The 23,023-nt window shown below is 55.6% G+C and overlaps 1 protein-coding gene across 9 annotated transcripts in view; it reads right to left on the bottom strand.

The window, feature by feature from the left end:
• Window positions 1–23,023, bottom strand: part of MSI2 (musashi RNA binding protein 2) — a 390,499-nt gene that overhangs the window by 30,719 nt on the left and 336,757 nt on the right. For 8 of the 9 annotated variants that reach the window (XR_008294422.1, XM_053212757.1, XM_053212758.1 and 5 more), the window contains 2 exons: window positions 21,492–21,566; window positions 242–304 (listed from right to left, as the gene is read on the bottom strand). Coding sequence is in view for 8 of the 9 variants with exons in the window: in XM_053212757.1 (XP_053068732.1) it covers window positions 242–304; window positions 21,492–21,566 (138 nt within the window). In the remaining variant the exon portion in view is untranslated. Of the gene's footprint in view, window positions 1–241; window positions 305–16,067; window positions 17,574–21,491; window positions 21,567–23,023 lie in introns of those variants that run through there. The other variant, XM_027034206.2, reaches the window with a different exon arrangement.

The raw sequence follows: 23,023 nt of genomic DNA on the forward strand, positions 1-23,023 counted from the left end.
GAAGTTCACTGGTCTTTTTTCAAAGAGCGAATCACGGTCCACCTTTGGTGTGCAGTCCTGAGACTGACCCCCACGGGGAGCTGCCCTGGGTGGCAGGGCCTGGCCCGCGCCCCCCTGTCCCCACCCTCCGGGCTGTGGTGACAGTAGTGGACAGACGCAGCCACACAGATCCAACAGGGCCTTTACCTTCCCCCGCACACTGGGGCATGCCTGGGAGCGCCTGTCCCACACACCTCCCTACCTGATCCTCTTGCCGCTGCCACGGCCGCCGCCGCCACTGGTCCGTAAGCCGCTGCCGGGAAGCCTGGCGGGGAGAGAGGAGCCGGAGTAAAGGAGAGACCTCAGAAAGGGCCCTGCATCAGACCGGGCTCACAGGCCGCGCTCACCCCCCTTCCCGCAGACGGGAGTGCAAAGGGATCTCCTCGGGACAGCTCTCAGGAGGGACCCGGGTCAGTGGCTCTCGGGCTTCCGGCAGGCACAGCGCCTTTAGGTGTTTTTGATTCCTACACATTTGGCACCCCAGAAACCAGTTCTAAAAGGAACACGGGAGTAATTGGAGAGGATTGGGAGGAACTTCTCTTGGGAGTGGGGTGGGGTCATTGCTGCCCCCGCACCGATCGAGGGGTGTGTCCAGAGCAGGGCCACGCATGGCCCAGGGATCCCGGGAGTGGTTGGGACCCAGCCTCTTGGCAGAACAGGCACCTGGGCCAGGAGGTCGCTGAACCCAGCCGCTCTCCTAAGGCTCTGCCTGCCTTAGCTCCTCTGCTTAGCTCCGGACTAGCTCACGCTGGCAGGCCAGGGGGCCAGGTGTGCTGGGAGTCCCAGCTGACTGTGTACACAGGAAGGCAGCTGTAGGAGGGAGTCGGGGGCTGCAGGGACCTATGTGGGGCGAGCCCTGCGGCTCCGTCTCTCAGTTTCAACCTCCTGAGGCACAGTATGGGGATTTCGATCCGGCTCTTCTGTCTGAGCTCTGTGTCCCGATCAAGTCAGCAGTGAAGGGTCTCCTCGGGAACTCCAACAAGCGTGTGAAGGTGTGTGTGCAATCTAGTGACACCCCCGGCAGCAAGGGTGTCCCAGAATGGGACTAAAGGTGAGAAGGGACGAGGTGACCCAGTGTGGCCGCAGAAGGCCCAGGGGAAGGAAGAGGTGGGTGAGGCCCCTCCCCTGGGCCTCTCTTGGCCATGAGCACAGCCACACACAGCCACACACGGGGACACACACAGATACACTCACGCACACATGAAACAAACACCCTCTGCCATCCAGGCAGACTTATGGAGGCCCCATTTCAACTTTTGGAGGCCTGATTTCAAGACCCATTGCCAATGATGGTGGTTTTAAATGATGCGCCAAGAGCCAGCAGCAAACAACACACAGCCCGACAGCGGCTCTGTTTTAGCCACAGCAGCTTCCAGACATGGAATCGCTACGGGACAGAGTCGGGGACACATGCACCACGGAGGGCGGGGAGCCGGGGAGGAAAGAAAGGAAAGAAACAGAGCTGTCCCCCAAACACAGCGAACTAGAAGCCCACTAAACTCTAAGACTATTGTCCTAGCTACACGGAACTACTGGGGAGGAAAGAAGTTCAAAAGGGAACAAGCTAGTCTAAAAAGGTCAGGCTAAGCTACTCAAAACGTCAATGAAAAAAGACATACTTGCATTTAAATATGGTAATAGGGCTGTTGAGGGGGGAAAAAGAAAGATCCAGGTGAAATAAAGGTACGAGGTCATCCCTGGCTGCTGGAATGGGTCTCCCAGCTCCCCTGAGGACCACATGTGTGCCTGGAGGCTGCCCCCACCCCCCGCCCACGGAGGGTGGCACTGACCCCTGCCACCTGAGACCAACGAAGGGACTCCCCCGCCAAGTCCTCTCCCCATTTCTTCCAAGCAGGATCTAGATTTCTGGAAATGTGGGTGGTGGCGCAAAGTGCTGAGGGAAAATAAGGAAGAGGTCAAGTTATTTCTCCCTATCCCAACCTCCGCACACCAGGCCCTGGCGGCAGGCACACAGCAGGACTCGGGGGACCCTGAAGGAGAAGGAAGCCGGCCGTGGAGAGAAGGAAGGTCAAGTTACTCTTTTGCACTCCTCACCCGTACTTGAAACGGAAGGTTTCCCTGGAAGCATGAAAAGGTGTGGTGGGGGGAAGGGCGGGGGACAGAACCGGGGGAGGCGAGTTTAGTCAATAAAAAGACATTTAACAAAAGGTCTGTTTTCTGGAGTCGAGCGCATTTTTGACAAAAAAAAAAAAAAAAAAAAAAAAAAAGCCTCAGAGAAAAAGGAAGGAAAAAAAAAAACTTATCCAAGAAAGGAAATCCATTATCCTTAATCTCGGATAAAGGTTTCTGCTGGAGACTGAGCACCAGACACCGCTAAGGGCTGGAATTTAATCTCAACCATCAAACGGGGTAGGCAGACCGACAGGTGTGAGAAGAGGGGCAGGGGAGGAGAGCTGCCCAGGCCGCCCCCTACTCCGGAGAGGCCTGCAGCTCTCACAGCCCCCCCACCCCCACACGGCACCTGGGACCCCAGGGCCACAGCCCCACCACCCAGCCCTGCCTCTTTGGGAATCTGTCCCGGACCACTTCCCCAGCTCCCTGCCATCCGCCTCCTGTCCTGTTAAGCTGTTCAGCCTCACTGGTCACCCCGAATATATTCTTCAGATGACCTGGCAGATAAGTCCCTGATGCTATTACCAGGGAGCGGGGGACAACGGGCTCTCCTTGTGGCTGGGCTTGTGGGGGATGGGCAAACACGGATCTAAGAAAAGGGTGTGTGTGTGTGTGTGTGTGTGTGTGTGTGTGTGTGTGTGTGTGTTGGGATGGGGCTGCCCCAGCCAGGGGCTGTCAGAGGCCAAAGAAGCATGGGGACCCTGGCCTAAAGCTGTCCCTGTGGAGGACAGCCTGTCTCTAGGACAGCAAGATGCGCCTGAGGACCAGGAGGCCCTAGCACGGACCCGGGTAGGAATGAGCTCTCCTGGGCTGGGCTTGGAAGAGCTGGGGGTGCGGGGCCTCGCAGACTTGCCTTGTGATCCTGTTTTTAGCATTTCCCCCAAGGCCCTGAGGAGCCAGAGGTCACCTGTGGCAGCCTACGTGCCTGGGAAACCTCTCATTTTATTTCTGAAGGGACAGGAGTTCTGGGCCGTCAAGCAGAGAACTGCTCCCATGGCGGGTACTTGGGGTAAGACCTTGGGGAATTAGGCAGCAGGTCTGATGGGGCTCAGGTTTCTTGGGGGGGCCGAGGCCCAAGCAAAGATATGGCACAGCCCCCGGCCCATGAGCGCCCATGGCTGCCCTGGCACCCCACTCACCACCCAGAATGGGAGATGACCATCCCTTCTCTGCTGCTGGGAATGTGGGGAGGGCTTCCTCCTCAGCAGAGCCTGCCCGGCCAATGCACGAAGGGAGCAACCAGGCTTCTTGTGAGGCAGGTTAGCACAAGTCTTGGATTCAAATCCTGACTCAGCCATTTACTAGCGTAACCTCTTGGCAACCTTTGACTTTGGGCAAGTTGCTTAACCCTTCTGTGCCTTGATGTCCCCATCTGTAAAGGGGGCGATGATGTCAGTGTAGGATTAACATACACAAAATGTTCAGATGAATGCCTGCAGGGAGTCAGTTTAAATGACTGTTAGCTGCCATGTTGCTGAGGCCTGTCCAGCCATCAGCCCTGCCTCTAAGGCAGACTGCCCCCCCCCTCCCCCCCCCCCCCCGCCTCCACCACCGCCCAGAGGGCTCTGCTACTTTCTCCATGACGAGCCACATGGTCAGATGGTCAGATGTACACAGGAGGCTGGAATTCTTTCCCCATAACGGTCGCCTGTAATTCTTCATACTGTCCCAGCTTCATAATGCCATTTCAGTGGAGCTAACCTTCCCTTGTTCAAAATCAGCGTATGCATTACTGTTCAGCTCTGACAACAAGGACTGGGCCACAGAGGGCAGCTGGGACCCTCCTGCTCGAATACTTCCCACTTCTTAGTAGTGAATCAGGCAGAAAAGAGAAAAATGTTTTGCTGATAAAATCTCAGGGCCTGTGAGATTAGGCGGCCCACCTGGGTGAACTTGGGTATCAGGAATGTGGTCTGCTCCTCCCGTTGGTACAGAAGAGTAAAATGTTAATGGTGGAACTCAGGGCTGGGCAGGTGCCATGCCTTAGTTAACGGCAGTCACACCCAAAGACCCAAGGTTGCTAGTCTGGAGTTCCTCGGCCCCTCTAACGGGGTAACAGAAGGATCATGGTGCTTGGTGTCAACGCCTCCGACCCCCCCTGGCCTTGCCTTGCTGTTGTAACTTGGGGACGGTGCTTCGCTTCTCTGGGCCCGAAGTAATCAATTCGTGTCTACTGCAAGGAGGGGAGACCAGAATGGCCTGTAACGCTCCCTCACCTCCGACCCTGCATGGACCTGTCTTCTGATGTAAGAGGATGACGAACCTGGAAAGCGGTGGCCCTGGGGCTGGCGCGAACACACCTCTGAGGTTACTAACTCATCTAAGTAAAAGCTGTTGCCATCCCACTGACAGTGAACAAGACGCTTTTCTGGACGTTTCAGAGCCGTGAGAAACTTTATGGCAAATTAGAAGTGAACGGCGCTTCTGACTTTTTTTGAGAATTATGTGACGCCACGCCGACTTTTTACTGCTTCTGTGGCACTTACCGGGTTCTGCCTTACCTAAGCACAGTTATTTTTACGTGCACGCCCCATTTCTCTCGCTGGGTGACAAATTTTTCTAGGGTGGGGACTGAGTCACATGTCCCACTTAAGACCTAGCCCAGAGTCTGCCCCAGAGAAGGTTCTTGTGGAACAGCAGCTGATGATGGTCAGGAAGGATGCTCTGAAGTGGTGAATGAGAGCCAGGGCTGGGAGTCACTGCCTTGGGGAAACTACAAGCGCAAGGCAGTGCCACCTGAACATTTAGTGGCCTCTCCTCACGTGATCCTCCACCCCAGGGGTGGCTAACTCAGATGCCCACAGGAGTGGGGGCCAGGAGCAGAATTAACCAGCGGAAGGTGCCAGACTGCAGCCACCGAGAGAGAGGACCCTGCTCTCTCACGTGCGGACCCTCACCCCTGTTGCCCACTGGACCACCTGGGGAGCCTTAACAAATGCTGAGTCCCGGGCCCCACCTCCGGAGATTCTGATTTATCTGGTTTAGGGGTACAGCCCGGACAGTGGACCTTTAAGTGCTTCCCAGGTGATCCCAGTATACAGCCAAGGGCAAGAACCTTCCGTTTAAAGGCTTTCAAAAATTTCAAAAAGTGAGGGGTGCCTGGGTGGCTCAGTCGGTAGAGCATCTGACTCTTGATTTCAGCTCAGGCCATGATCCCAGGGTTGTGGGGTCGAGCCTCACGTCCGGCTCTGCGTGGAGACTGCTTAAGATCTCTCTCTCTCTCTCTCTCTCTCTCTCTCTCTCTCTCTCTCTCTCTCCCTCCTGCCCTCTCCCCTGCTCACGCTCTCTAAAATTAAAAAAAAAAAAAAAAAAAACTCCAAAAGTTAAATTGTGGTGCACATCTGCACAGTCCATCACTCCACTTTCTTGTGGAAGGAAAGGTCCTCCTGACAATACAATGAATCTAACTCTTGTGACCCTCTCTTGTGAGACCCACCGTGGGGCCTCCGGCTCTGGCCTGGCCGCAGAAGCCTGCACAACACACGGAGAATCAGGTGTGACCCACATCTCTAGCCTTCCAGGGGCTTCTGACGCACGGGGGAGGCAGACAATCCCTGATTTAGAGGAAGCCTTGGAGTGTCCTTGGTTTTTAGTAAACACTGAAAGGGGGCCGCTGTTGTCGGCCGCAGGGTATCAGGGAATGCACGTCTTTCTTTGCATCCTCTCCCCTGCCCGGTACGAAAAGGTGCCGGCCTGGGTGTGGACTGCCGGCGATATGGTCCTGGCACAGCCACTCCTTATTTCTGTGACCTTGGATGAGTCAGTGGGCCTCTGTGCCACTCACAGAAAGAGGAGATGAGAAAATTCGGAGTTTCCTTATGGCTCCAACAGGCTGTGATTTCATGAAACACTCTCTTGTGATGCACACAGCCATCCCGAATTGTCCATCATGAAATGAATTTTCCCTATGCTGTGTTTGCTTAAAGCACTCTCCACCCCTTCCCCAGCATGTCCTGCACCTCCAACCACCAGCATTTTCTAGAGATGGTTCAAACATTCCTGGCTAAACCCAGTGTTGCTTTATAGAATCCAAACACTCAAAAATAAGCAACCCAAAGAAGAAATTGTCACCCAGAATGTCGGAAACACGTCCTAAAACAGTTTAGAAAACCATCTGTCATCTGACTGGCCCAGGGCCCTCCCCACCTCCCGGGCAGGCCTGTCTGGTGAGTGACAGGGCTGGTTCATTTAAAGGAAATCCAGAGCTTTGTGCAGAGAGAGAGAGACAGAGTGGCGGCTGCGAGGGGGCGAGGGTGGAAAAGGGATGGAAAAAGGGTGGATGGTGTACTTTTGGAGGAGGACGACTCTGGGAATTCGGATCGGAACAGAGGGTCTGACAAAGAGGGGGCAACTGATATCCAAAGGGACACATTTACATGATCAAACTAAAGTTTTGCTTTGAAGAAAGCTTATGATACGTGTCCATTGAAAAACAGAAAACAACAAAACCCCGAGTTCCTGGCATTTAAAATACGAATCTGATTTCCACATACCTTTTTAGGAGCGAGACTGACACTCCCCAAGGACACCGAGAGTGCCATTCTCCTGGAGATACCCCCACCCCCCATGCCCGGAGAGGGGTGGAGCTCCTACTGGGGCAGAGGTGCTGGAGACAGTGTGGGGTCTCATCCTCAGTCAGGAAAATGACCGTCATTTGGGACCTGGCTAAGGTCCCTCTGGAGAGGAAGGCAGAGGGGCCGATGAGAAGGCCAGGCCTGCCTGCCTGGGTGTAGGGAGGGGAAGGGTGTGTGGCCTGGGCTCAGGCCTAAAGGAAGTGAAAGGCTCTGGGGTCGAGCCCCAAAGGCGTTGGCACCTACGGCAGAGGAGTGGCACAAAAACAGTCCCACATAACTTTTGATGCAACTGCTGTTTCGCTTAATTTTCTCTTTAGATGTTTCAATGCGGATGAAGGGGACACATCAAACCCTTACGAGGTTTTATGGTCTGGTTGTCAGAGAGCCTCTGTGTGGATGAAAGGGTTCGGGGAAGCATAAAAACTGAAGTCAGGGAGCATCCTTTGGAAACGACGTGAAAGTTCCCAGAAGGGGCAAGCACAGACCCGGGGCACCCGGCCAGAAGGGAAAGGTAGTGTGCCTGCGGATTCCTTCTGAGTCAGAGGCGCTCAGCGGGCAAAGCAGACAGCCCGCCGTCCTCATGCCCCTGAGAACCAGCAGTGGGGCGAGGCCTGCCCACCCCCCCCCCCCGCCCCCCGCCCCGGGGAGCTTTGTGGCTTCTGATCTCCTTGGTGACTGATAATGGGCCTAGTCTCAACCAAGCTCCCAGCCTGGAGTGTGGGGTGGAAGACTGTGAGAGAACTGAGAACATACTTTAGGTGCTGCTTCCTTGCTGGGAGCCAGGAAGCTGAGAGCTTTACGTGGGGACTCTGGCCCAGCATCCTTCTTCCTGGGCCCTCCTACCCTCCAGCAGAGAGCTGGGGCCCGCAGTGCCACCCTCACGTCACCCTGAACTTCTGCAGGGAGCTATGTTAGAGCCCTCCCAGTCTCCAGACGCTTACCCTCTCCGTAAATACTTACTGAGCACCTATTACCTGCTGGAAACCGTTCTAAGCACTGGGATCACAGCAGTGAACGAAACTCACGTGTTCTCTGCCCCCATGGAGCCTACGGTCACTAGCCTCTGACAAGAAAGGGGGGCGGGGCTCCATCTGTGGGACCACACTGCACACAAACCAGCTCCCTGGGAAGGAGAGGAAACTGGCCGATAATAAGCAGGGCCTTAGATAAAGGCTCACTCTGCCAGGGAGAAGGGAGGGATCTCTCATGGACCCGTCCAATCTTCAGCCAGGCCCCTGTGTCCCCTTTAGGGTCTCCTCCTAGCTGAGCTCAAGCCCTGGGTGTGGCTACCCCAAATTCCGCTCGAAGAGGCGGGCAGCAATCAGAAGCGCTGGTCAGAGGCCTGCATCCAGAGTGGCTGACACATTCCACGTGCTCTGGTTCCTGGCCGTACGAGGACACTCTGTTCAACATCCCGCTTACGCTCCGGCGAGACCTCAAGAGCAAGGATGGCCGCAGGGAGTTCATGCCGAAAGCAGCCCTCGCTGCTCTGTGCCAGCAGCTTGTGGTCCTGGATAACCCAGGGCTCCCCACTTGCCACAGAAGAACACCTGCCTGTCTCTCTCAGACCAAGACCAAGATCTTCAGGTGAAGGGATCCTGGACCGTGGCCTCTAAGGACACATCGGCAACTATTCTGAGTTTCTCCTTTCACGAGGGAGAGTTCTCTCTCCCCCCACTCCTTGTAAACACTGCAATTTCTGCTTAGGAGATGCGCCCCCACCTACCCCCAATGGGTGTCAGGACAAACCACTGGTCTCACTATTGGTCCTTCTAGAGCTGGCTATTCAGATGGCTTTTCACACTTCTTCTTGTTCCCCAAATTTCAGATGCTGAGCCAAAAAATCCTGCTTCCTCCCCACAGGGTCTCTCACTGATCCATTTAAATCTAAACGGCCTGGAGTCTCCATGGGCCTCCTCACCACGTCTACCTTTCCCCGCCCTCCGCCTCCAGCTTCATTCTATATGGGCCTCTGCAATGGCTCTGCCACAGCACGGTTCCAAACACCCACGCCGATGGCACCCACCTCTATGGACCAGGGCAGGAAACACTTAAGCCTTGAGCACCCCAAGACTTTGGGCTGGAAGACCCCAGGTCCCCATCCTGGCACCATCAGTTGCTCAGTGAGAGCACTAACATCTGTGATCTCAACTCCCCCTGCCCTCCCCCGGATGCAAAATGTAGACACCCCCCCCCCCGCCCCCCACTTTTTGGTCTCCTGAGATATGAGACTTTCTGCCATCAAGTGGCAGAGCACCGCTGCATCTGGCATCACTGACGGGCGGACCATGGACGGTCAGGGAGTCTTAGGGGAAAGCCAGGGTGGTGAGGGAGGCACTCCGGGGGGCTCAGGGCAGCTGTTATTTACCAACAGGTACAGAAATATTTCACATTTTTAACAGTCAGTATGGCCTACCACTGTATCCCAGCCCAACCCGCAAGGGCGAATGGCAGAACCTTCCCTCCGCCTGTTTCCTCGCCGATACGTGAGAGAGTCTGGTCTAAATGATGAGAAAGTAAGTGGAACACCAATGGCAAAACGGCGGCTACCACTGTAGCACTTTCCATGGCCAAGACCCCAGAAAGTCTCCCCTGGCCGGGCCCTTCCTAGAGGACCCGGGATCATCCCAATGAGCCTGACCCCCGCCCCCCTGGCAGGAAGACATCACCGGCCCCATTTAACAGAGGAAGGGCTCCGGGGCCGGAGAGCTTAAAGGAAACCGTGCAGAGTGATCAAAGCAAGGTGGCAAAGTCCCATCTCCCACACTCACCGGTTGTGACCCAAGAAAAGTTTCCTAACTGCCGTCCCGGGTCCCTTCTGCTCTGCTGTCAAGGAGGCTAACGGTGCCTCCGTGCAGGGCCTGCTGGGAAATTCAGGGAGATGATGGCACTGGGTGCTCAGCACCGTCCTCCAGCATGTGGCAAGCCATCAGCAAGCGGAATAATAACTTTTATTTCTATTTTTATTATTATTGCCCAAGGTAATAACAGTAGCGGAGCTGAGAACTCCCTCTGGAGCCTTCCTGTTCTAAAATCCTATTAATTTACATGACATTTCACATCCAAAGGGCTTTCATAGATAACATTTATAATTTGCTCGTGAGTGATAAAGAGGTGTTTTATCCGAAGCGTGAGCGCGAACTTTGGTGGGGTAATATGACGGCAGGAGGCAAAGGGCTCGCAGGGGCTCAAGGAGGGACGGGGCCCAGCGACGTGGTGACCACAGGTGTGTGGACGTGGATCCCGGAGCTCTGGTGCCCGTGTTATCAGCCGGACTGGCTGCCCTCTTGCCCTCGGGCTTGTCCGGCCCCTCCCAGCTCCTCTAGGAAGGGCGGGCCAGAAGAGCCTCTCTGGGTCATTCCATCTGACCGGAACCCTGCTCGCTTCTCTGCCCCCAACAAGTGCCGTACAGAGGCAACAGCACGTCTCTCTGGTTCACCACCACGTCCCAGGCATCTAGGGCAGGGCCAGTGACTTGACATGTGCTTAAGAGCTATGTGATGAATACGCAAAAGATGGGGGTAGGTGGAGGAGGGGCAGATAGGTGCAAGGGGGCTGGGGAAGGGCTGCTCCTAGCCCTGCCTGAACCCTAGCCTGTTCGAGACTGGTATCATGGGTCAGAGGAAGAAAGCCTGGAGCGGCCTTAAACATGTACCATTAAGAGAGCTGCAAGGCTGGAAAACCAGGGCTGCCCTGGGGCCAGCGAGACACCTCCTGAGGCTCAGAGCAGGGCAGCGGGTGGAGGGGCAGAGGGGCGGAGGGGGAGGGGAGCGGGAGGTGTTAGCAGGCTGTGTTCTCCTCAGAAGCAGCCAGCCCTAGCGTGCCCAGGCCCACTAGGTGGGTTCAACGGTACCCACAAAGGCCTTGACCGGGAACAGCCTCCTAAGACAAGGGCGGGGACGGCATCCCTGGCCCTCAAATTCATTCCCTGGGTCTGGGGAGAAGTGGCATCAGCTTCCCAATGACAAAGTCTTTTGTCCAGCGGGCCCGGCCAGGTAATGGCACAGCCTCGACCCAGATGGGGCCCACAGAATGAACAGAGGCAGGAATGCAAGGAAGGAACGCATATGATGCGTTGGTGCCTTTACACCTGCTGGATGTGGAAAACCCTTCCCTCAGCTGCCTGCTGAAATTCTATTTGACTTCAAAACGCAGTTCAGATATCACCCCTTCCTGAGAGCCTCCCAAGCCAAGCCAAGGACTCCGTCCCCTGTACTCACTCTGCACACCAGTCAGACTGCCCTGGAACACACCTGGCCCCATGTGGGATGTCCTCCACCCTTGGCCCTCCTTGCTCGCTTGCTTAACATCCCTGTGCCCGGAGAGGACCCAGCCCAGGGCAGGCTCTGATGACCCTTTCCAGAACACTGCAGAAAACGTGCTCGTGTCCTGCCCTCACACCTGAAGGCACAGGGAGGAGAGGTAGTGACCCCACGGGCTGGGATCCCTCAGGGGCAGGGGATCCAGGTTGACCCGCATTCTGGGGAAACGTCTCTGGGCAGGGCTCCCCTCCATTTCTTCGGCCTGGGGAGGAGGAGGGCATGGGGGCCACACCTCTGCCTTCTGGTCTGTCCTTGGCTGTCCTCGGGAGGACATGCACTGTCCATCCCTCAGGCCGGCACTGCCACCTGCCAATAATTTCACTCAATATTTTTTTTTTTATTTTGTGGGCACCTGGGTGGCTCAGTCAGTTAAGTGTCCGACTTCAGCTCAGGTCATGGGAGTTTGAGCCCTGCATTGGGGTCTGTGCTGACAGCTCAGAGCCTGGAGCCTGCTTTGGATTCTGTGACTCCCTCTCTCTCTCTGCCCCTCCCCTGCTCATGCTCTGTCTCTCTCTCTCTCTCTCTCTCTCTCAAAAGTACACATTAAATAAAATACTTTGTTGTTCTTTTGCAGGCTTTACACATGCTTTAGCTGACAGAAATTTAAGTGGCAGGCTTTCACATGCTTTAGCTGATAGAAATTAAAACCGAAGGGCTTGAAGAAAGGTGACTATGGTCCTGCTGACAGGCTGACCAGGGACTTTGTGAGCCTGGTGGTACAGGTTCTCCAGGAGGCGGGAGAGGGGAGCGAGGATGGCCATCGGGGGCAGATGGCATCAGATAGGCATGGCGCTCAACCCCTGGGAGGAGGAGGTCTGAAGCCACATCCGCAGCCTCCCTCACACTGCCCCAGCCTCTGGCAGGGTCACCTCCTTGGATATGACCCTACCCTCTTCCCAACCGCTAGATCATGCCCGATCCCAGTGCCCCTCTTAGCAACTTGCGAGGAAAGGGAGCAGGGCAAGGATCAAGAGACCCATTTGACAGATGGGGAAAATGAGGCCGAGAGGAGGCCTTACTCTCCCAGCAGGCCTGGAGTGAGCACAGCGCTCCGGGCTTTCCCATGGGGAGCTCAGCGCTCGAGTAGTTGCATTTCCCTTCATTTATGCAGAAGAGCGTCAAGAGGCATGGAAAGCTGATCGAAAGTGAAACCCGCAATTCCCGTCAATTCAGATCGCTCCAATTCATTTCTGCAAATATTTATTAAGTGCCTATTAGGCACTGCGCTCTGCTTTCATCTGGGAATAGCGTCAGCAACCGGTTCTCCATGCGGACGGCGGTGCGTGGCGGCAAGGCCGACACACGGCCCCGGCGGCCCTCACGCCAGGATTTGGGGTGTGCGCTGGCACTTGACCTCTCCGTCTTTCAGAGCAGCAGACAGGCCTTCCTGACTACGCCTGGCCTCCACTGTCAAACAAGAGGGTAAGGGCCACGTGGTGCAGGAGGTGCTGGCTTGTGATTTAAGATCGGCCAGGGGATCCAGGCTGGGAAGGGGGGAATCCCTGGAGGCGATGCGTGAGGGCCGCAGGGCTGTGCAGATCGGGGTGGGTGATGAACAGACGTGCGCGGGCTGCTGTGTCAGGAGGGGCCTTCTTGACAAGGGAGCGTTTGTCTACAGAACTGCGGGTGCCCGGGTGCACGGGTCCGAGGTTACGTCCGCGTACCTGGGCGGCCAATCATCTCGTCTTAGCGTTTCAAGATCGGCTCCCAGCAGCGAGGAGCCAGCCGTGGCTCACTGGGTGGGCCCCGTTCTGGAACCCAACGGGAAGCCACAAGCCAGGCAGTGCTGGCGGAGCCTGGGGACCCACCAGATCGGGGGTCCACCAGGTCGGGGACCCACCAGCTCAGGGGGTCCACAGGGTTCCCTTGCTGGGGGCACGAGAGCCTTGCTGGGGCAGAGGTGTGAAGAGAGAGGCCTTGCCGCAGGTCAGTGGGAGAACAGTGCTGAGGTTTAAATGGACACCCAGGTGAGGGGTCCTCCGAGCCTCTGGTTCTACAATTCCAGCACAGCAAGCCAGGAGCTGCCTCCCCCGACAAGGTGACAGAGGCCGGGGGAGGAGGGCCTTGCTCTTTCCCCTTGAAAAACAGGCCAGAAAAACCTGAACTCGGCAGAGACCAAGGCAGGATTGCAAGTGCAGGTTATCACCTCTCTCCAGTGGGGTCAGAAGGAAGGGGTGGGACAGAAGGGAGCACTTGCTCCCCGCACTGGCCCAGGCCAATCGAGGCACGATCCTAGGCCTTTGATGGGGCAGCCACGGGCATTTCTGAACACTTGACGAAACGTCCTAAACCAGACAGAAGCGACAAGGTTGGGTGTGAGCCGCTTTAGGAAGCAGCCCGTTCCCCACGGCCACGGCCCGCTCTCCTCAGTCATCCGGCTTATGGCAAACTCCTTCCCCTCCCGAGCACTTGGGCTCTCTTCACTCTGCTTTCTACCACCAGGCCACGCCCTTCCGGACAAGACAGACCACTCAGCCTTTGTCTTTGCTCAGACTAGCCGAACCTGACCGAAGCTTACCTGGCAGCTGCCCCTACTGACCGTGGGCTACAGAGGCTTGTCCTCCAGAGGGGACATGATGTCCTGGAGCTCCCGCACCTCTCCTCGGACCACACCCACCTCCCTCTGTGTGAAACAGAACAGCCATCTTCCAGAGTGACCGAAAATCACCCAGCACCCGAGAACCATCATTAGAGAAATAAGGAAGGCGAAATACGTGGTGAGTGGGCATGGGTCCCAGATCCAGCAACCGCGCAGGCATCACTAATCAGTCATAGCCCCTCTTTCTTTCTGTTGAGCTAGGACTTGGCCTCAACATCACTCATAGGCCGGTGCTCCAGGAGGCCAGTACCCATCAGTCAACATCGGCACGCGAGAGGAAGCCTGTTTTCTGTTGCTGGAGAGATCCAAGCACAAGCTGGGACTTCCAGAACCAGAGTCCCAGGGTGACCCCATGCACTGCCTGGCTGCTCCCACTGAGCCTGGCTGGTCCCCCCCCCCCCCCCCCCCCCGTATTGCTGATGGCCCCTACAGGGCCACCAGCCGGCCTGAGGCAGGGAGAGGAACGGAGCCAAGAGATAGTGAGGCAGAGGGGAGGAAAGAAGAGAGGAAGTGAAGGTGCAGGAGGAAGGGAACAGAACTGACCCTTGTGGTTTCTCCACGGGCCCCCCACCTCTCTGATTCACCTTGGAAATCTAATCACATTACTCCTCTACTTAAAATCCTGTAAGCGTTTTCACCTGCTTTCGGGATCAAATCTAAATTCCTGAATCTGACTCACAAACCTACCGTGACTCAATCCTGCCTCTCTCTTTAGCCTCGTCTCCCCTCCCCCACCCAAGATACCCCCTACAAGCTGCTGTATAATCTGTGGGACCTGTACTGCTTCCTCTTTCAGGTTTGTGGCAGAGATTGCTAAGTATTCTGTATTATTCCATTATTATTATTATTATCCTGTATGTATTCCACTTTTCTTCCTCAGTACCCTGTTTTTAGCTGGCATGTGGTTACCTGAAATAAAGGCATTTCTGAGGTTCCCTTGCAGCTAAAACTACTCATATGAATGAAATCTGATCGATGGGATCTAAGAGGAGTGCCACACTTAACTTCTGAGAAGTATTAAAGGGAAGAGATGTGCTCTTCTGGGACAAGTATATAATGGCTGGAGCTTGGGCAACCTTCTTGGACTATGAGGTAGGGTTTTATGTTGAAGAGAATAGAACGTGAAGAGTGGCCTCTAATACTGTGAAGCCACATCCAGGCTTCTTTTACATGGGAGAAACAAATTCTTACTTTGTTTCGGTCATTATTACTTTGGGTTTTCTTTCTTTCTTAAAACTACCTGGTTCAGTGTCTTAAGCATGTTATTTCTCTGCCCGGGATATACTTCCTTTCCTTCTCTCCCTAGTGAATTTTGTTTGACTTTGCGAGACGACCCAGTTCGGATGTCATCTTCTCTAAAGGGCCTTTCCTGACAGTCCCCTAGGCTGGACAAGCAGCCACCATTGTCTCCTTGTAGCAAAGAGAGATTCCCTCTTTATAGCTAAGCACCTGTGTCACGATGTCCAATGGCCCTGACGACTGGTCCTCTCTCCATCAGCGGGACTATGAGCATTTTCAAGGAGTGAGCCTCATTCACGTCCAGACCTGGTACCTAATCTAGTCATCTGCCAATGTGCAGATGGGGAGGAACTGAAACTGCAGGGTTGGGGTGTGAGGGTGGGCAAGAAGTCCCAGAAATTCTCTGGCTTTACTCGGGGATCTTATATCATTTCTTTCACTGACAAGCAGATCCACCAATGGGCAGCTCCACTGAGGTTGACAAGGAAGAGAAAACCACTCTGGAGAGTGACAAAAGAACACGATTTCTAAACCTTCTAATTGCACAGCATTTACCACTTTACAGGGCACGTTCCCAGATACACGTTATCCTACTTCATTCTAACAACCTAACTAGGCTCTGTTATCATCCCGGGGGCTTAAAGGGCTAAATCACTTGCTTAAGGTCACATGGCAACTACATGGCCAAGTAGGACCTGGAAATGAGGTCCCTGTAGCTTCACGTCTCCAACCCACACTGTCCAGGGGAGTTAGGAAAGCAAACCATGTGCAAAGCACACATAGGCCGGTGTGCACGAGCATGTGCACGAGCTTACACACACCTGGGGCACAGATGGGAGGGGCTCCAGATGTCCCAGTGACATTTTCTCTCGAGAGCAGGAGTGATGGCAGAGGAAGGGCCGCGGGGGCTAACCGTGCAGCTGCTGCATGCAGAGTGCGTGCACATGGTCTGCCACTCCGCTCAAGGACAGGACCGCCTCGAACAAATGCAGGGGACGTGGGGAAGCAGGGAGGGCTGGCGACAGGCAGCAGCCAGGGGGGAGTCCACATGCTTTCAGAAACTGCACTAGGCCGTCATTGGTACCAGTTATTCCGTGCATTCACCTCCCCCGGAGCGAGAACAGGACACTGTCAGGCTAAGAGATAGCAGCACACAGCACGTCCGTGATAAACAATTTATTTTTCTACCTCAGTTGCTTACAGGGGGAGAAAAATAAAACGTCATTAGGGAGAAGCACAGATGAACTATTTACAGAGATGAAGAAAATTCACAATGGCCGTAACGTCTGCGAGGCAAGCATACTAGGACAAGTTCACCAAAGCAAAGCAATTCATAGCAAAACAAAATAAAGGGGGGGGGGGGAGGGGGAGGAGCCGTACAGATATGTTTAAAAAAAAAAATAGCACTCGTGAAAAAGCCTGCAGGAAAATCAAAGGAGGCTAACCAATTATTACATCAAGCATCTTTAATGAGACGAGCAAAACCACACAGGTTGGGTCTCAAGGACAGTGACATTCAAACAGATGGATCTGCTCACATCAAAAACATCCAGTGGAAACATGTGGGTGGGTCACTTCTCACAAACTATGCGCATAAACAAAGGGGTGACTCTTGAGGGTCCTGCTGCGCTGTACTTCATCAATCCAAGAGAGTGGGGGCATTTTATTTCAAATGCAGAAGTGGAGGGGATCAGGATCACAGGAAAAGCAAGCCCTTCTGGGGGGGGGGTGACCATCAGGGGTGCCAGTCAGATCAGGGAGACCCTTTGTGTTCTGTCCCCTCCTACATCAGTGGGCCAAAGGGCCGTGATGCCACCAGGGAATTCAAGGCCAGGGTGGGCAGGGAGGTGAGGGTGGGGGTGCTGGGGAAGGTCCCTCCTTCCTGTGCCCACGGTGCCCGAGACACGGCAGTGCCCAGGTGACTCTGCTGTCCCTTCTCAAAGACAGGTGTACTTATGTTATTGGCAATAGCCACTGATGGACTGGCCCCCAAAGACAAAAACAACCAGATAATGATGGTTTTTCAGATACAGTTTTCCTTCCAGATTCAGTTTTCCACACATTAGTATTTACAGGAACAGGATATGTGTGTGTGTGTGTGTGTGTGTGTGTGTGTGTGTGTGTTCACTTTTGGTGCTGTCCACTACAGGACATAGGTGCTCCAAGTCACATATCCCCAACTCCCGTGGGCCATCCGCACTAAAAGCCCACCCCATGGAATGTCCCAAGAAGCCTATTTGGTCAATATTTAAAGTAATTTGATGCCTGTTTCCTGGACTCCCCTGAGGAGGCTCTACAAAGTTTGTGAGAAGTTTCCTTCTGGTCCCGTTACATTCCAGGTGAGGGTGGGAGGTTGGGGTAGGTGGGGAGAATGTTCACACTGGGTACAAGAAGCAAAATGCCAGGGGACCGCACAAGAAAAAAAAAATTTCTTTTTAAACTGAGTGAGGCAGTGAGGACATGAGTCTTTTCCAAGAATTAAAAAAGAGAAAAAGAACATTGGTTCAAGCGGGCAGCTAGGACAGTCTCGGCAGGCACGGACAGTGGCTGGGCTGGCCCCGGCCGGGACTGTGTCCTCTGTCTAGTAATGGTAGCAAACCCCACTTTGTTATGCCTCTCTTAAGAGCTAGTTGATAAAAATTATGTCTTGTGAAATCGGCAAATAGTCTGCAAAGTGAAATAAGAACAGAGATTAACAGATTACATGGAAACGAGAGTCCAGGGGGCGGGGGGAAAGAGAGGAAACGAGGGAGGTCGCCGATGAGGACCATCATTCTTTGAGCCCCAGTACTGATCCTCAGGGGACGGGGACGGGGTGCACGCTGTGGACACTGGGCCTGGGAAGAAGGAGCCGCTTCCACAGTGGTTGGTCACCACTTGATCTTTCTAGAGAACTCTTCCTCACTCTAACAATTACCCATACGTGTCCAGCCCTCTTTGCCAGCATCTCACTCACTCTCACAGAATCCTGAGGGTGGGCAGAGGCAGGCGCCGCTTAACGCCAACCGTGCGGCCCCAGACGGTGTGCTGCCACCCCAGGTCACAGAGGCAGAACGGGGCTCCGCTGAGGGACACGGGCAGCCAAGCACAGGACAGGAGGTGGGTATTCACAGAAAGGGCCTGCCCAGGTGAAAAGCAGGGCCCTCTGTCCTGAGAGGGGACCCACGGCACACAGTTGTGAACAACCTCAGGGGCTCTCTGGGACCTGGGTGTCCCTTCATCTCTCCTGGTAAGCCCTCGCACGGCCCCACAAGGATGGGTCCAGAAAGGGGCTCGGAAGGGTGTGGCGCCCCCACACATCGTGAGAGAGACTGGGGGCGGCAAACGGGGGAAGTGGTGCTTGGCAAGGACACGGACAAGAAAGATCACGAAGCAAAAACCTCAGGGCTGTCTGGTGGGGAGGGCAGTGCTGCTGTCACCGACTCACAGAGCCCCAGGGTGCGGGGAGGGGTCAACGGAGTCCACTGGAGAAGGGTGAGCGGAGGGCAGATTTGGGCTGCCCTCCTCCGGGCCGTCCCTCTGCACCCAGCCCACTCTCCAGGCCCGGTAGAACACTCCTCACAGGCACGGGGCAAGAGGCAGATGTCAGGGCATTCCAAAGCTCCCGACTCACAGACCCTGTCCTGGGGCGGAGGCTCCAGGAGGGGTCAAATTTGGTTCTCGAGGGGAGCCACCATAGGGGACTACCTAGGCTGCTGGGGAACAGCAGACGGGGCGTCTGCCCCGCGAGAGGCAGCGACTCCAGGGGGCGAGGGCAGCAGGGGCTGGACTCTGAAACTGGCCTGCCTCCTCCCAGGGTGATGTGGGCGGCCAGGCCCCGCCACAGGGTCACCTCGTCCCAGCCTGGGGCCACTCCACACACCGACCCTCCCTGACAGCAGGTGGCCTCACTCTTCATGGCCATCGGTGAGGGCACACAAGAGACTTCACACCCAGGTGTGAGCTGCAAGGGTGGGGACTGGAGAGTCTCATGGCTGGGAGACAAGAGGACAGCCAAGTCCCACGGGTCAGGGAGCCTCTGGCCAGACAGATTCCTGTCCTCATCAAGTCCAGCCAACTGCGTTAAGCTACAGGAACCGGTGACTGTGACACACAGACCCTGGACAGGGTCAGTCCTAGCCCACTCCAGGTCCCTCACACCTCTGCTCTGTTCCCGAAGCCTTGGCTTCCAGTGAAGGGCTGGGCAGCTGGAAGACTATGTCATCCTACCCAGCCTTGGTCGGTCACTCTCGCCTCTCTGTGTGGCATACATGTCCGTTGAGGGCAGATCCAAGGACACAAGTCCTTTAGACAGAGGTTTATCAGACATGTCCTGGGATGGCTCGTGAGGCAAGGGCAGGCTCTTAGACGAGACAGGGCCCTTAGCATGGGATCCACGGTCACCCCCCCAATCATTCCATGTTAGGATCCCCCAACTCTGCCTGCCTGGGACTAGGACCTCACCGAGGGGCAATGGCAACCTGCGTATGAAGGGAGGCAGGCTGAGCTAGGTGTGCAGAGCGGCACGGTGCTCCCAGTGAGTCAGGATGGGAGCCTATATGTTCCCTGGTGAGGAAGCCAGGGGAGGGAGGGGGATGAAAGGCTTTCCTAAAACTGCCACCAGCTTCTGGGCTGAGGAGGATGGGCAAGCAGTGAATAGGGACGTTGACACGCCAGCTCTCCCTGGGAGGGGCAGTGAGCACATGCACATACGTGTGTGGACCATGCACCCCCCACCTGTTTCTTTATGCTCCAGAATGGCGCCATCCAGCCCAACTTTCTACGTGCTGTGCTAACGGCAGCCACCAGCCACATGTGCCTGCTGAGTAACTGAAGTGTGGCCAGGGTGACTGAGAAACTGGAGTTTTCATTTTATTTCATTTTAATTTCAATCTAAATTATAGTAGCTGCGTGTGGTTAGTGCGATCGTACTGGACAGATGGACGCTAGAGAGAGTGTAATGCAGCAGTTAAGACCCAGACCACTTGGGTCTAAATCCTAGCCCTGCTCCTTGCTGCTTATGACCCCCCTGAACAGGGTTTCCTGCCTCTCCAGGCCTCAGGGTCCCCATCTGTGGATGGGGAAAGTCTAATGGAGGCGCAGACTGGCTGTGGTGCCCACCGCCCTGCTTCGAGGGGCCCACGGGCACCCCAAAGCAGCCATCTGCTGTAGAGGAGTTGGGGGGGGGGGGAGGCTTCCTTAGAGCCACCCTGTGGAGGGCCCTGTCCTGATGGCCCCAGGGGACACGCTCACGGGGAAGTCTCTCCTACTCATACTCTTCCATACGGAACTTCTGCCACTGTGCCTGCCGCCCCTGCCCCTCTCAACCCTACAATCGGAAAGATGCACAGACCCCGGGGACTATCCTGCCCCAAACCCCTTGTTTACAGAAGACAGAGATGAGGCCCAGAGACGTCAGGTGATCCGCCTGTGACCAGGCAAGAGCCTAGGGCTTCTGTCGCTGAGTGAGGATCTATTACCCGTAGGGCATGGCTCCAAGTGCCCCAAATGCTTCTTGACCTCCTCTGGAGCACCCTTCCCTGCTCCAAAGCTCAGTCAGAGACGTGCAAATACTGGGTGAGACCCTCACGAACCTCTCCCCTGCCTTCCTCCCTGGCTTCCGGATGTGATCCTCTAAGGACTGTGTCCGAGCTCCCTGGGCCTCTCAGAGCTCTGGGTCCAGGCAGGATGACCAACCAGGAGTGAAACTGCTGGAAGCCCAGCCCCTGAGGGAGCCTCCCCTACCCTGGCAGAGAACCCAAGAAGACAAAGCTTGTTGCTAATGCCTTCTCTGGAAACTCTGGCTGTCCAGCTCTGCACACAGACACCCCAGGTGCCCCTATATACCGTCTGTACTCCAGGTCAGGGAAAGGCTGGCTCACCCCCTCAAGGGACAAGTAAAGCCCCAGAAACATTGCTTCCTTCAGCACCCTTTCCCTCACCCTTCAAGACCGTGCCTGTCCAGGCCGCCTGCCTCAGGTGGGGGTCCCAGGTCTCCCAGCTGCATGGGAGCTGGGGAACCCTGGGCACGTGAGCGGGCATCACCATAGGCTCTGCCTCGAGTCTCTGACACCCACATGCAGGGGAGGGACCATCTACACACCCCCACTCACGACAGCGAGCCCAAACCCCAACGGCACACCACAGTTACACACAGAAGGGCACAGAAGTCAGGGTCGCCAGGAAAAGCTCAAGGAAGCGGGAGTGAGGGGGAATGGAGGGAGGAAGGAAGGAAGGACGGATGTGGGTGGGTGGGAGGGAGGGCGGAGGGAGATAGGAGAGGCAGAGGATGAGTCCAGTCCAGTGAGCGAGAACTTGTAACCGGCTCCAGACAAAGGAGAGTGGGTAGAGAGAGGGAGGGCTCCTGCCTCAGCTCCTTCCCTTTCCCCTAAAAGCTGCTGCTCTCAAATACCCGGCACTGAGGACACACTTTGGTTAATCAGACATCGAGCTGCATCCTGACCCTGGAGTTCAGAGGATTTGAACCTCAGCTCCTATAGGTCATTTCTTGAATGGACAGGTGTATGAGTTGTGTTCTCTCTAGGGATCCTCCCGCCTCCCCTCAAATGCAGCCCCCCCAAAGCCCTGGGAGACAAAGACACTCACCTGGGAACTGATAGCCATAGCTAGGAGCAAATCCAGGGTAGCCGCGGCCATAGGTTGCCACAAAGTTGGGATAGCCTTGAACACAGAAAGATCACAGTTGTGTTAGCACAGCTGCCTCAGGTCTGGGGTGAAATCCCAGAAAGGGCCAGAATGAGGACAGCCTGAGTTATTTTCCTGCACAAAATGATTTGTCTCCCGTGAGGGTCTTTACCCAGCCAGGGCTTGGGTCACCTCTCTACTGTGGCTGGGGGCACCGCTGTCAGCCTGCTGGTAATTAACCTGTATTTGGGCAGAGAGACCCCCAAAGCCCACGCACTTTCTGGAACCTGCAGAGTAAATGCCACACGTTAGCACCAAACACGGGGCCTACGCCTGGCTCTGACATTTGGAGAGCTTACCCTGAATGTACTTTACCTTAAAGCTATTGACAGTAGGAGATTAAAGTCCTTGTAATGCCTCCTCCCAAGGCAGCGAACAGCAGTTCTAGCACCAGACAAAGCAGGAGTACTTGGGGGGTGAGAGTTTAGGGGCAAAACTCAGGGCTGACCCTGTGCCTCTGGAAAAACACTGGGCTTAAGAAGCCATGGCCCAACGGAGGCAGGGTCCCAGGGGCTTATGTCCAGGCACGGACACTCCAAAGGGTGTCACAGCATCTTCCCAAGGCCCTCCGCGAACGGTGAGGTTCTGGCTGGGTTAAAATGTGCACCAGAAACGTGGCCCGCACCCCGAAGCCTCGTGCCACATGTTTTCACGGGCATTTCACAGAAAGCGTATTTTCCACATGATCTCAGCAGGTCACCCCGGGGGTGGCCACTAACTGTGGGGTGCTTGCTTGTGGAAACTGCTGCCAGGCTGGGTGCAGAGGAAACTAATGGAACGTTCTGGTGTTGCTGTGGTCCTCTGTGATATATCATGAAACTCCCAGTGAGCAGCCACTCGGCTCTCGACCCTGCATCGTGTTTGCTCGGGCCATGTCACGGTTTATGTCCCTGCCTCTTGCCCCAGGCTACAGAGAAGGCTGGCGTGTGGCCTGCTTGGACGGATTCTACCGGCCACCGGAGACCCGTGGCTACCCCCCTGTTCCCTTCCCGTCAGGCCCACTCTGCCTCCCTCCACTCAATGGACCGTACGCTTACTACACTCATGCTCTCCAGCAGTTGACTTTTGCTTTGACCTCTGAGGTGGGTGTCTATGATTGTTTTCGGCTGCCCAGCACCTGAACCCCATTTCTGTGTTTGAGTCTTAGAGAGAGGCCTGCCTCCCATCACAGAAGCAGAAAAGGGCCCTTGCTCTCTCTGAGCTAGGCAGCTGGGAAGTAGGTCATGAGCCTGTGCTCAGCCAACGGAAGTCTTCCTTGGATCCATTTCTGGGGCTAGTGGGGCGGAGGAGGGGGCGGTAATGCAGAATTTATTCTGATGACATCAGCGTGAGCCCAGCACCCGGCGGCAGCAACGGTGGCCTCCTGACCAGGTCGTTCCTGGGTTGTGCCTGGGTTGTGGCTGTGGCTGACCGCCCAGCTCCCCGGTTCCTGC

The sequence above is a fragment of the Acinonyx jubatus genome, chromosome E1 (genome assembly GCF_027475565.1).
Source record: "Acinonyx jubatus isolate Ajub_Pintada_27869175 chromosome E1, VMU_Ajub_asm_v1.0, whole genome shotgun sequence".
Lineage (NCBI taxonomy): Eukaryota > Metazoa > Chordata > Mammalia > Carnivora > Felidae > Acinonyx > Acinonyx jubatus.